The 12,500-nt window shown below is 44.9% G+C and overlaps 1 protein-coding gene across 1 annotated transcript in view; it reads left to right on the forward strand.

The window, feature by feature from the left end:
* tg (thyroglobulin) overlaps nt 1–12,500 on the forward strand; it is a 53,563-nt gene that overhangs the window by 7,381 nt on the left and 33,682 nt on the right. The window contains 11 exon segments of the mRNA XM_028579807.1: nt 919–1,104; nt 2,293–2,795; nt 3,552–3,936; nt 5,397–5,435; nt 6,694–6,945; nt 7,035–7,139; nt 7,716–7,793; nt 7,947–8,050; nt 8,772–8,883; nt 8,989–9,150; nt 10,503–10,694. Coding sequence (XP_028435608.1) covers nt 919–1,104; nt 2,293–2,795; nt 3,552–3,936; nt 5,397–5,435; nt 6,694–6,945; nt 7,035–7,139; nt 7,716–7,793; nt 7,947–8,050; nt 8,772–8,883; nt 8,989–9,150; nt 10,503–10,694 — 2,118 coding nt within the window.

Here is a 12,500-nt window from a genome sequence, read left to right on the forward strand (position 1 = left end):
ATAATTTCATTAGTTTAAAGCAGTGTTTTTCAAATGGGAGTACGTGTCCCTCTAGTGGTACTCTGGAGGACTGCAGGGGTTACGTGTCCCTCTAGTGGTACTTTGGAGGACTGCAGGGGGTATGTGTCCCCCCCCTAGGGGTACTTTGGAGGACTGCAGGGGTTACGTGTCCCTCTAGTGGTACTTTGGAGGACTGGAGGGGGTATGTGTCCCCCCCTAGGGGTACTCTGGAGGACTGCAGGGGTTACGTGTCCCTCTAGTGGTACTTTGGAGGACTGCAAGGGGTATGTGACTTTTTTTGCAAAATGTTCTTCAGTTCCAAGACTGTAGTTACTTCTAAGTTTGTTGCTTTTTTAAAAGTTTTTGTCGCTGTTTTTGAAGTTTGTCTCCTTTTTTTTGAAGGTTTTGTCATTTGTTTTGACCCATTCTTGCCTTTCTTGCCTTTTTTCTACTTTCTTGTTTTTCTTCAAAGTTTTTGTCACTTATTTTCGAAGTTTATCGCTTATTTGAATATTTTGTCCCTTTTGTCGACCTATTCTTGCCTTCCTTCCTTCTTTCTACCATCTTTTTCCATGGTTTTGTCTCTTTTTTCCATCAGCATTTAAATGTTTTCCAGGTCCAAGGCTGTTGTTTAGTAAATATATCGCTGACATCGCTGTATTCTTCCTCTTTATAGAGACAAAAATTATTTGTGCTGGGTAGGGGGTAAATTATTGAAAAAAGCTTGAGAACCACTGATTTAAACTACTGGTGTAATGGGAGTTTGTTGTTTGTTGTGACATTAAACCAGATAAGACTGGTTTAAAGAACAGATCAACTGGATGTATGTACTGTTTTACAGTAGTTTGAACCAAAAGTAGTTTGGACAGATGTGAACTTGTTTAGACTGGTTTAAACACAGTTGGACGTCTCTCTCAGGTCCCTCTCCCTGTGAGGAAGAGCAGCGGGCAGCGATGGAGGCGTCCAGTGTTGGCATCCCGTCCTGCGAGACCGGAGGATCCTTCAGCCCCAGACAGTGTCAGCAGGGGGGGCAGTGCTGGTGTGTCGACCCCACAGGGAGGGAGCTTCCTGGGACACGACAGTACGGAGACTCCCTGGTCTGCAGTGAGTGTCCTGGAACAGTCTGGAGCCAGGAACACAGTTTGTTAATGGCTCTATCGCCTCAGCGCTGTGGAGTAAAAGTCTGGCTACAACACAGATGCATTCTGGGATAGGAGAAACAAATCTCTGGGTTGTTTGCATTTCTTTAAACTAATCACAACTGTCTTGGGTGGCCCTGAGCTACAGACGCAGCAGTAGTGGCTCTGCTAAATAGTCTCAGAAAGGAACTTGTTTTGGTGGAACAATTGTACCCCACAAAAGAAATCTCCACATCCAATATTAAATGAAGTTAACTGTTTACACAATACAGTAACGGGAGCTATTTAAATTGGCTGATACATGGTTAAACCTCATTGGCTCTTACCAGTGTATCTCTAAACATGACTTTGCATTTCTCACAGGCAACTTAGACGATAAAGATACTGCTAAAGCTCAAGAGACATCATGGAGCCACTTCATCTAATCCCCTGTGCCCTACTTTCACCCTGAGGTCACATGCCCCGTATGTCTCAGCTGGCAAGGGAGGAACGGATCTGGAGAGGATAGTTTGGTGTCTCCAACTTAGTTAAGCAGAATCAGAATCAACATATGGGAATGAGATAAACTTCCTTTCAGTATTGTGAGAAAAACTAATAACTAATAAACATAAGAATATAAGGAATCATGCTTAAATGTAATTTTTGCCATTACAGTGGGACCGTAGGGCTATGGGACCATAGGGCTGTGGGAACATAGGGCTGTGGGAACATAGGGCTGTGGGAACATGGGAACATAGGGCTGTGGGAACATAGGGCTGTGGGAACATAGGGCTGTGGGAACATGGGACCATAGGGCTGTGGGAACATAGGGCTGTGGGAACATAGGGCTGTGGGAACATGGGAACATAGGGCTGTGGGAACATAGGGCTGTGGGAACATGGGACCATAGGGCTGTGGGAACATAGGGCTGTGGGAACATAGGGCTGTGGGAACATGGGAACATAGGGCTGTGGGAACATAGGGCTGTGGGAACAAAAGCAGGCTCCCGAAATTTGTTGTTGTTTCCCGAAGAGAATGGAGTTTGGAGGAAGGGCGACGGACATCTGGAGGAATATCCTGGAAATGTACTGTTGTTGATCAAGACTAAGGGCAAGGTAACATTCCTAAAAGCTGACATACAATGTTCTTCTCCCTCCCTGTCTTCCTCCTCCAGGTTCAGGTTTGGCTGACTGTCCCTTTCAGCGCCGTCTGGCTCTGTCCCGGCTCTTCTCTGGTCCTGTTGATCCTTCTCGCCGGCCTTCCTCGGGCACATCTCCGGCCTCGTGTCTCCCCCTCCTCCGTCCTCTCGAGGATCTGCTGCCGGCGGAAGTGGACCCATCCTCCTTCCTGTCTCGCCTGGTCCAAGTCCTCGGCGGTCTCTTCCCCTCGGTGGGCGGAGCTCTGCAGGCTCTGGCTCGCTCCTCGCCCCAGCGCCTTCAGGAGAATCTGTTCGGAGGGAAGTTCCTGAAGAGCGCCGCCTCCTTTAACTTCAGCGGAGCGGTGGGAGCTCGAGGAGCCCTCGGCCTGGACCGGCTCTCCTCTCAGAGTGTCGCTGTTGTCCTCCAGAAGAACCGGGACCTGGTCCGGTACGTCAGTGCCGCTCTGGAGGATCCCGCTTTCCTCTCCGCCCTCCAAAACACACTGAGCGGCCGATCACAGTCTTCCTCCTTGGAACAGGTGAGACGCCAGGGAAACACTAAAGATAACTACGTTTTCCTGATGATACTTACACACTTTTACTGAACTAACTTTTCGTCACTGCATCTTCTTAGTTTATTTATTTGGATTAGGGATGCACTGAATACAGATTTTTGGGGTTTCGCCCGAATACCGAATCCACATGTTGAGATTGTGCTGACTCCTCAGCTGTGCTGATGCAGTTGCTGCATTCTGGCTTCTGTCTGGAGATTCCTTCATGCTCAACTCGTATTCTTTCAGATGTTTCAGACCAGATGTTGTAACAGCGGCCGTGTTGTGTATAGTTTAGGGTCCTCGCCACCACCAGACCAATCAGCATTGAACAGATTGAACATGTAGCTGGACTTGAATGGCCTTCTTTTGACTGAAAGTACTGCCAAACAGCAACTTGTTCTGCTCACCAGATCCATGTCCACTTCCTCACAGCCTACTGCATTGAACGCTCCACCTACGTAAACACCTTCCCATAATCAACGGCGGCGTCATTACGGCGACCAGCATAGCGCGCCGAGTGCAAGTGTAGGGTTCGGTTCGCTGGGAAAAAATTCTACCAGAAACCGAACCCCGTCAAAAAGCCCAATATTCAGCCGAATCTGAACCCAAATCCTGGATTCGGTGCATCCCTGATACTTACACACTTTTACTGATTTTCAGGATTTTAACTTGTAACAGAATATTTTTACAGTGTGGTATTAGTAGGATCTAAATACTTCTTCCACTGCTGCTTTTTTCCAGGTTCTTACTCCTTTGCTTCGTTCCTGCTCTAAAGACAAAGACGAGGACGCATCGGCCATCTTTGTTCCGAGCTGCACCCTCAGCGGCGGTTTCCAGGAGGTCCAGTGTCGCGGCGGAGAGTGCTGGTGCGTTGACCCTCAGGGTCAGGAGGTGGCCGGGTTGCGTACCGCTGGCACTCGGCCCCGATGTCCGTCTCGCTGCGAGAGAGCGCGAGTGATGGCGCTGAAGGTGAAAGGAAACCTGGCAGCCGGCGCCGAGATCCACATCCCAGCGTGCTCTGAGGATGGAGACTTCCTGCCGCTGCAGTGTGTCGGCGCACGCTGCTTCTGTGTGGACGCAGACGGGAAAACAACGACTGCCGGCTCAACAGGCGGTGCCGTCTCCTGTAAGATATCACACTCAGGGCCCTATCTTGCACCCGGCACAGCGCAAAGCCCGATGCAAGTGTTCAGGAAAAAGGGGGAAGTTCTCTGCGCTTCTGCAGACCACAACAACCCGGTGCAGCCAAGGCAGGACACAACAGCACAAAACAACAAATAATTGCCGGTGCAACACAGGTGTCTTCTTACTTGATGGTTTTATTTCTTAAGGTGCATAACAGTGACTAACGTTTCGATGTATGATTACATCTTCATCAGAGTCCTCAGAGTCCATCAGAGTTCATTAAGGACTCTGATGAAGATGTAATCATACATCGAAATGTTAGTCACTGTTATGCACCTTAAGAAATAAAACCATCAAGTAAGAAGACACCTGTGTTGCACCGGCAATTTTTTGTTGTCCCGATGCAAGTGTCCTTGCTAGTTTAAGAGCGATGCAGTTGTCAGTTTCCCGTCCAGCGCCCACAATGTTTAAATAGCAAATGCACCTGCGCCCATCTGTGGCCCATGGGCGTGCTGGTCTTACAGAGAGGTGTGTTCAGGTGCATTCTGGGCATGCTGGTCTTACAGAGAGATGTGTTCAGGTGCATTCTGGGAGTACTGCTATATTGAGGCAGCGGGAAGTGATCGCGCCATTGACCAACAAAAACCTGGTCTAAAGTCAATAACGCAGCATTTCATTGTTATTTTAAGAGTAAAATGCTCCTAGGCTCGTGCACACACTATGCTTGTTACACACACAGGGACGCACAGCAGCACACACACATGCAGAAGATTACAAATAAAATTACAGTGCAAATCCTCCATCATAAAAGCAATGCTCCAAGGTCCAAGGGAATGGGAGATGATCTCTGACTGGTTTATTGCATGTTACGCCCAAAACACACCTCTGATTAATGAAGACACTGAGTACAACCCTTTTAAACCATGTGCCCGGCGCACAGACCCTTTTTTCCACAGTCAAACTAGCAAAAGTGGATTTGGACATGACTTAAATGGACCTGCACCAAGCACTTCACGCTGTGCACTTAGATCGTTAAAATGAGGCCATAAAGCTGCAACGATTAATCAATTAGTATTAATTAATTAATCAGTAACTATTTTGATAATCCATGAATCGGTTTGAGTCATTTTTCATATGTAAAAACAGGTAAACTTGTGTGATGTCAGCTTCTTAAATGTGAATATGTTCTAGTTTCTTCTCTCCTCTGGGACAGGAAACTCAATATCTTTGAGTTGTGGACAAAACAAGACATTGGCAACAAAGATCTACCGAGACCACCAAAATCCTGATGGTTTATCTCTTTATCAGTAGAGGAGTTACAATAGATGAAGTTTGTCCGGAGGAAGAGGTTTATCCTCTGAGGAGCCTGATTGTGATCAGAGGATTATGGAGATCCTGTCCTCATCTTTACCTTGTTTTTGGATCTCAGTCACAAATGTTTTATCTTCTGTTGTGTTTCAGGTCCAAAGAGAACGACACAGAAGTTTCGGTCGTCTGCAGGTGAGATATAACTTTTAATTTGAATCCAAACACTCACTTAAATATATTGACAAAACAAGACATTGGCAACAAAGATTGGGATCTTCTGACACTGCAGTGCCAGTACAAATCTACGGTTCCTGAGAGGAGACTTACTTACTTAATTACAGCAATTCAATTATTTGACTCATGAGTGGTAGGGACAAATCAGTGCTTGATTTTGTAGTGGCGGCCTGCCATGGCAAAACAAATCTTTACCAGTCCAATCAGCGAACAGAGGGAGTGGCTGAGAACGATGACGTTGAGGTTGTGCGCTAGTTTGAGTTGTAGTTCCGTTATGGCAGATCCATAGGGGCTCTGGGAAGATCCACTAGTTTTAAACTTCAACAGAGTACCCACCTTCAAGGAAGTTAACACTTGTCAATGGAGGGTGGCCAGACTCTCTGGATCTCTAATGTACCAGAGTATGGTAGGACCAGGCTAGTGTACCAGAGTCTGTTAGGACCATGCTAGTGTACCAGAGTCTGTTAGGACCAGGCTAGTGTACCAGAGTCTGTTAGGACCAGGCTAATGTACCAGAGTCTGTTAGGACCAGGCTAATGTACCAGAGTCTGTTAGGACCAGGCTAATGTACCAGAGTCTGGTAGGACCAGGCTAATGTACCAGAGTCTGTTAGGACCAGGCTAATGTACCAGAGTCTGGTAGGACCAGGCTACTGTTTCTCTTCAATGACTACTGACAAGCAAAGAAGACAGGCTCCACCCTCCTACAACCGCAATGGCTGCAGCTGATTGGATGAACGCGTCACGTGGGGGCTGTCTGCTCCGGGATTTCAAAACCGACCTTAATGGCGAAATACGATCTTGTATTTTAGGAAAATAGTTCACCGAAATGTGTTTCTGAAAACATTTTAAGAGAGAAATAGGCTGTGCAGTTGCTGAATCTGTCTTCATGTCAGATCGACAAAGGTTAGCTTTGGAGAGACGGCGAGCCTAGCCGACCGCTCCTCATTTGCATAAATTTGGCTGAAATACTAGGGGAGCGGCGAGGTGACAATGGAAACACACCAGGAATGGGGACATCAAGTCTCTTGGCTTGCCAATTGCTTTGACAAAGCAAACCACTTATCATGTTATATGAGAGTTCATATTTGGATTTGGGGGTTGGATGGGCCAGTTTTGATTATTGCGCGGGTTGTAACCATTTGAGTCCAAGGCTAACTCATTAAACGGCACTAATTACAGCTGAATGCTAACCTGTTAGCGATGTTACCTCGCAGGTCGCTGCTCTCAGGCGTTGGATGAGGTCACGGCGTTCAGACAGGAAGTGAAGAGCGTCATCGCTCTCTCTAACTCCTCCCACCTCCCTCTGGGATACGGATTCCTTCTGGCCGAAGGTCTGCGTCTGACGCCGGAGGAGCTCCAGGTCAGCCAATCGGAGGAGGCGCTGCGGATCTCCGACAGGCTGCTGAGCCGCTCAAACGCTGCTCTGCGATTGGCTGCTTTCTCCAGTGAGTGACAGTTTGATGAGTGTTTTTACAGCGTTCCCACAGGGTTTGGGAAACGTTTAAATTGACTTTATTTTACACTTTTTTGAGCTGATTCTGACGTTGTCTTTCAGCCGTCCAGATGTTCCTGCCTCCTCAGCGTCGGTCGTACCAGCTGTTCACTCCACAGTGTGATGCTGACGGACACTGGCTGCACACACAGTGTTACCACAGCACAGGTCACACACACACACACACACACACACACACACACACACACACACACACACACACACAAACACTAGAGGATGGACACCCGAACCAAGCCAGGCCGGGTTTGGACAGATATTTAGAAATGATTTTGGGGTTCAGGTCGGCCTCGGTCACATCAGCGCGATAAGGCGTTGAACATTTTAAATTTAAAACAGCTTATTATGTAGGTGTGTGCCTGTGTTAACGTGCGCTTGTTGCCCCGTGTGCGCTAATGTGCTCATCTGTTGACATTTCCGAATTTATTCCTACAGTTGCTTAATAAAAGCAAACAAACGTACATCATTAGTATGAGAAAAAAAATTAGATTTTAACTGTGTCGGGCTCGGACAGAAAATTGCGTTCCGATCCATACTCTAACACACACAGACACATACACGCACACACACACACAGAGAGACACAAACACACATACACACACACATGGAGACACACACACACAAACACCAACACACACACACAGACACACCCCTTAAAGACGTGTTTATTTGGTATTTTGTCTGTACCTTACGTTCTTCTTCATCACTCTGTGTGTGTGTGTTCAGGTCAGTGTTGGTGTGTCGATGAAGATGGAGAGTATATTCCTGACTCTCTGACCAGCTCCTCACTCCGCCTGCCCAAATGTGAGAAAACACACACGCACTCACGCACGCACACACACACACACACGTTAACTCTCATCAATCACATCTACGTCTTCATCTTAGGTTCCGTCATGGTTATGTCTCCGGTAAACAAGAGTTGTCTGTGTGTCTGTGTGTGTGTGTGTTCTGCAGGTCTGACTCGCTGTCAGAGAGCTCAGGCTCGCACTCTGCTCTCTGGTTGGATGAAAGGATCTGACATCACCAGCACTTCATCTTACAGCGCAAAATGTGACGAGGTAGAAACCAACGGGCGCGCGCGCGCATACACACACACACACGTCTTAAAATTTATTTTTAACATCTCTCTTCATATCTACACTTACACTTTAGTTGGACACAATTAGATAAACTGAACACAGAGTGCACATACACATACTCTGAGACATAAAACATATAATATATGCTGTCATCTCCACATGTGTTAAACAATGTTCAGATAGATAGATAGATAGACAGATAGATAGATAGATAGATAGATAGGTAGATAGATAGATACTTTATTCATCCCGAGGGAAATTTTAGGCATCCAGTAGCTTAGACAACCATAACACAACAAACACATATATATGTCACATAGATAAAAATCACTCACAGACATTTCAATAGTTATAAAAAGTTATAAAAATCAATCAAAGAGTTAAAGGTGCTAAGGTAGACTGTGTGCAATGGTGGTAGTACAAAAGAAAACAGTGCAGGGATTGAACAGTGCAATAGCTTATTAACTAAATATTAACTATGACTATGTAAAAACAAGAATGTAAACACAATAGAATTAATTGTTCATTGTTTTAAAGAGGTGAGCAGTGAAGAACATCTTACAACAAACGTGGTCTATCTTATTGCTGCGTGTAGACCACAGCAGCATGAAACTCAGATATTTTGATAAAACATTTGCCAAAAAGTGTCTGAATGTGGACACAAAGTTATGAAAATGTACATTGTGTGTGTGTGTTTCAGGACGGTGGTTTCTCGGTGCTGCAGACAGGAAATGCTGCAGGCTGGTGTGTGAACCGCGTGACCGGGGAGACGATTCAGACGGCAACAACGAACCCCGCAGGACAGCTGACATGTACGCACACACACACACACACACACACACACACACACACACACACACACACACACACACACACTTTTACTCTTTATATCTGTAAACTGTGTTTGGTGCGTTCAGGTCCCAGCTGGTGTGAGCTGCAGGGTTCCCAGTGTCGCCCCGACGGCTCCTTTATCCTTATGCAGTGTGATGTCACTTCCTGTTGGTGTGTCTCCGAGGTCGGGCAGGAAGTGGGCGGGACCCAGACGCTTCGACAGACAGGGCGTGCCCCGTCATGTGACCGTGGGTGCAAACATCCTCCTCTTTAAGCCTCAGTGTCTCATTATTATCAGGTTTATGTGTTATTAAAGCTGTCCTCAGTCAGATGCAAAGAAGCCCAAGCTGAGAGCTGAACTAGTTGTATATGAACATTGTAAAGTCAGTCCCTCCAGAAAAACATGATTATGCGATCGCATAATTCGATGCACAATCAGCCCAAGTCCGGGAGGGGGGGGGTTCATCAAACTGCAGTTTTTGCAAGTTCCCACAATTTCACCGCATAAAATTACATAAATATCATATAGAGCATTTTCCGCATGTGCCGCATAATCAAGGATTTTTGCCCCGCAACAATCACAAAAATACTTTCCTGGAAGGACTGTAAAGAGATGTCTGATGTTCTCTCTCTTTACATTGTCACTTTACATTTTTTTCCAACAGAAAGTCATCTGCTGAGAGGGGTTGAAAAGTGCACCTGTAAAAAACAATACAATGTTTCAGTAAAACAGAAAATATAGATTGGGCTAAACATTGAATACAGTAGCATGAAAGTACAAACATAAACCAAAAGGTATCATTTTTAGAATAAAGAATATGTGTGTGTGTGTGTGTGTGTGTGTGTGTGTGTGTGTGTGTGTTTGTGAGTGCTTTTGTGGCGGGGGGGGGGGGGATTGTTTGCAAAAAGTCATTAGATAGTTGCATGCTGTATGGACACCACTGTAAAGCTACTCAAGATGGGCTTCTCTCATTGGTCAATCCATGGATGACGGCCCATGATGAAAAAGTGTGGCCCTGATCTCATCAGAGATGGTTCTCCTTCTTCTCCTCCTCCTCCTCCTCCTCCTCCTCCTCATTGTTGTCCCCTGTCTCTCCCTCCTCATCCTCCTCCTCCCCTTGCTCTCTGTCTATTGTTGGCATCCATTGTTCAAAACAGGTAATCTGACCTTTGACCTGTGTATCGGCCTATACTAAAGCAATGATTGGTTAGTGTTCAGTTATGACATAATGTGTTTGCAAATGTGAGGAGTGTGTGTGTGCCCTGGTAAATAACTGAAGCATTTTGATTGGTTGTGTTTAGAAATGGATAACAAGTCACTTCCTGTTAGATTTTTGTGTCTTAGGTAGAGAATTGTGTGTAATGTTTTGAAAAAAGTGTTTTATGAAATTGAAAGCTGAGTGAAAGGCTGAGAAATGGCTTCTGGTTTTGGAGATTTGCTGTGTAGTTTTACACTTTGAGGGAGAGGTTTCAAAAATCGTGTGACACGAAAAGATTTTGTGTGTAAGCAGTTGGAAAAAACCCTGTAATACAGTCAGTGTGATTACAGCAGCACCTGGTGCTCAGAGGAGGCCTGCTGATTGGTTGTTCTCCTTTCTAGGTCCTCTCTGTCCCGACTCCGCCGTTACCCATGGTGCACTGGTGTGCCGCCCGGCAGCTGACGGTCTGCAAAGCTGTGACCTCGTCTGTCAGCGTGGCTACCAGAACTCACTTCCTGTCGGCAGCTTCCTGTGCGATATTGAGAGTCGTCGATGGGACGGAGACATCAAACCGCTGAGTGGAGCCTGTCAGAGTAAGAGCTCGCAGAGTTAGAGGAAACCTCAGACACTAGTCATCTGCTGTGGGCCTTATATTTGCTGCTGTAGCACAAAAAACTCAGTTTGGGATCATCTGTCTGTCTGTCTGTCTGTCTGTCTCTGTCTGTCAGTCTCTATCTGTCTCTGTCTGTCTCTATATGTCTCTATAAGTCTGTCTGTCTGTCTGTCCCTCTGTCCATCTGTAAGTCTATCTATCTATCTACCTATCTATCTATCTATCTATCTATCTATCTATCTATCTATCTATCTATCTATCTATCTATCTAATCTTATTTTACTCTGATTACAGTTTTTTCCGGTTGCTAAACGACTGGAGTCACGTGTGCAAAACTCTAACTACAGTCTGCACTACCAAGAGTCACCTGAGCTAAACAGTTCACATCAGCTGCAAAACTCATTCAAAGCAACACAACTCTTAACACACGTCTCAAAACAGGCTCAGTGCAGCCAAACACTATGCACAGTCCTCACTGAGACAACACACACACACACACACACACACACACACACACACACACACACACACACACACACACACACACACACACACACACACACACACACACACTGAGATAACACACACTGTCACTCAGAACACACTGAGGGTAAAAACACTAGCATCAAACACCAATACACAAATTATAAACTTTCTCTTTACAGTTTGAACAATTTGAGTGACTTGACACTACTCAATAGTTTATTTTAGGAAAATATATAGATTGTATAGCATACTAATTTTTACATAATGTAAAAAAGAAGGAATGAAAATCAGCAGTTTTCTTCAATATAGTATTTTGTCTCTAGTAATTTATGGAATTACTGGGGAAAAAACTAAAGGTACATACGTAACAGTACCAAAGAATAGTGTGACTAATCCTGCCTCTCTCCAGCATCATGTGGCAAGTTTTCTTCATCACATTGGATGTCTTCATCATCTCTAAATACTAATGAATGTGGTGTTTCTATTGCTTTCACCTCCATTACTTTCTGAAAAACAGTAAGAACACAGTTTTACTATTGTAAAGATATAGTGTTTTTCACTTTTTTTTATATCTGTGTACATAACCTCAGACATCTTACCTGGACATGTTGGTATCTTTGCTCTTTTACCTGTTTCTCTCAAACATACAGTGTATAATTGTTATAATTTGGTGTTTATATACAAAAAAAGTCTTTCTGATCTTTCTCTGTATAAATACCGTATATGTTCACTAACTAGTCTAAAAATGGACACCTGCTTAGGTTTTCAGCTGAAATTGCAATCAGCAGTGTTTGATAGGCACCAGACTGAGATCTATTCTGTGTTGAATGTGTGGTTAACAGTATTGACAGCAGTGTGTTAGCATTTTAACAAAGTGCTGTAAATCTACAGTGTTGTGCACGTTGTGGTTAAAGTCCTGGGATAAGTGTGTAGAGTTCTGAAAACTGTGTTCAAGCGATGAGAAACCAACTAGAGTTTGGTCCACATTAGGGTTGGGTATCGTTTGGTTTTTTTTCGATTCCGGTGCTAAATCAATACTTTTAAAACGGTGCCGGTGCCTAAACGGTGCCTGAACCGGTACTTTTCAATAAAGTAAAAAAAAAAAAGAAGAAGAAAAAAAATAAGTGTAGTAAACAACAGTCAGTGACTTGTTTATTGCTAAGGCCATGGTCAAAATTAAAGATTTAATAATAATGTAATAACTATAACAATAACAATAACTTATTTCACCAGTAAATTGCTGTTGAACCCCAGATGGGAAAAGGGTATTTTACAATTACTGTGAATGCACCACGAGGCT

This window comes from Perca flavescens, chromosome 6, assembly GCF_004354835.1.
Source record: "Perca flavescens isolate YP-PL-M2 chromosome 6, PFLA_1.0, whole genome shotgun sequence".
Lineage (NCBI taxonomy): Eukaryota > Metazoa > Chordata > Actinopteri > Perciformes > Percidae > Perca > Perca flavescens.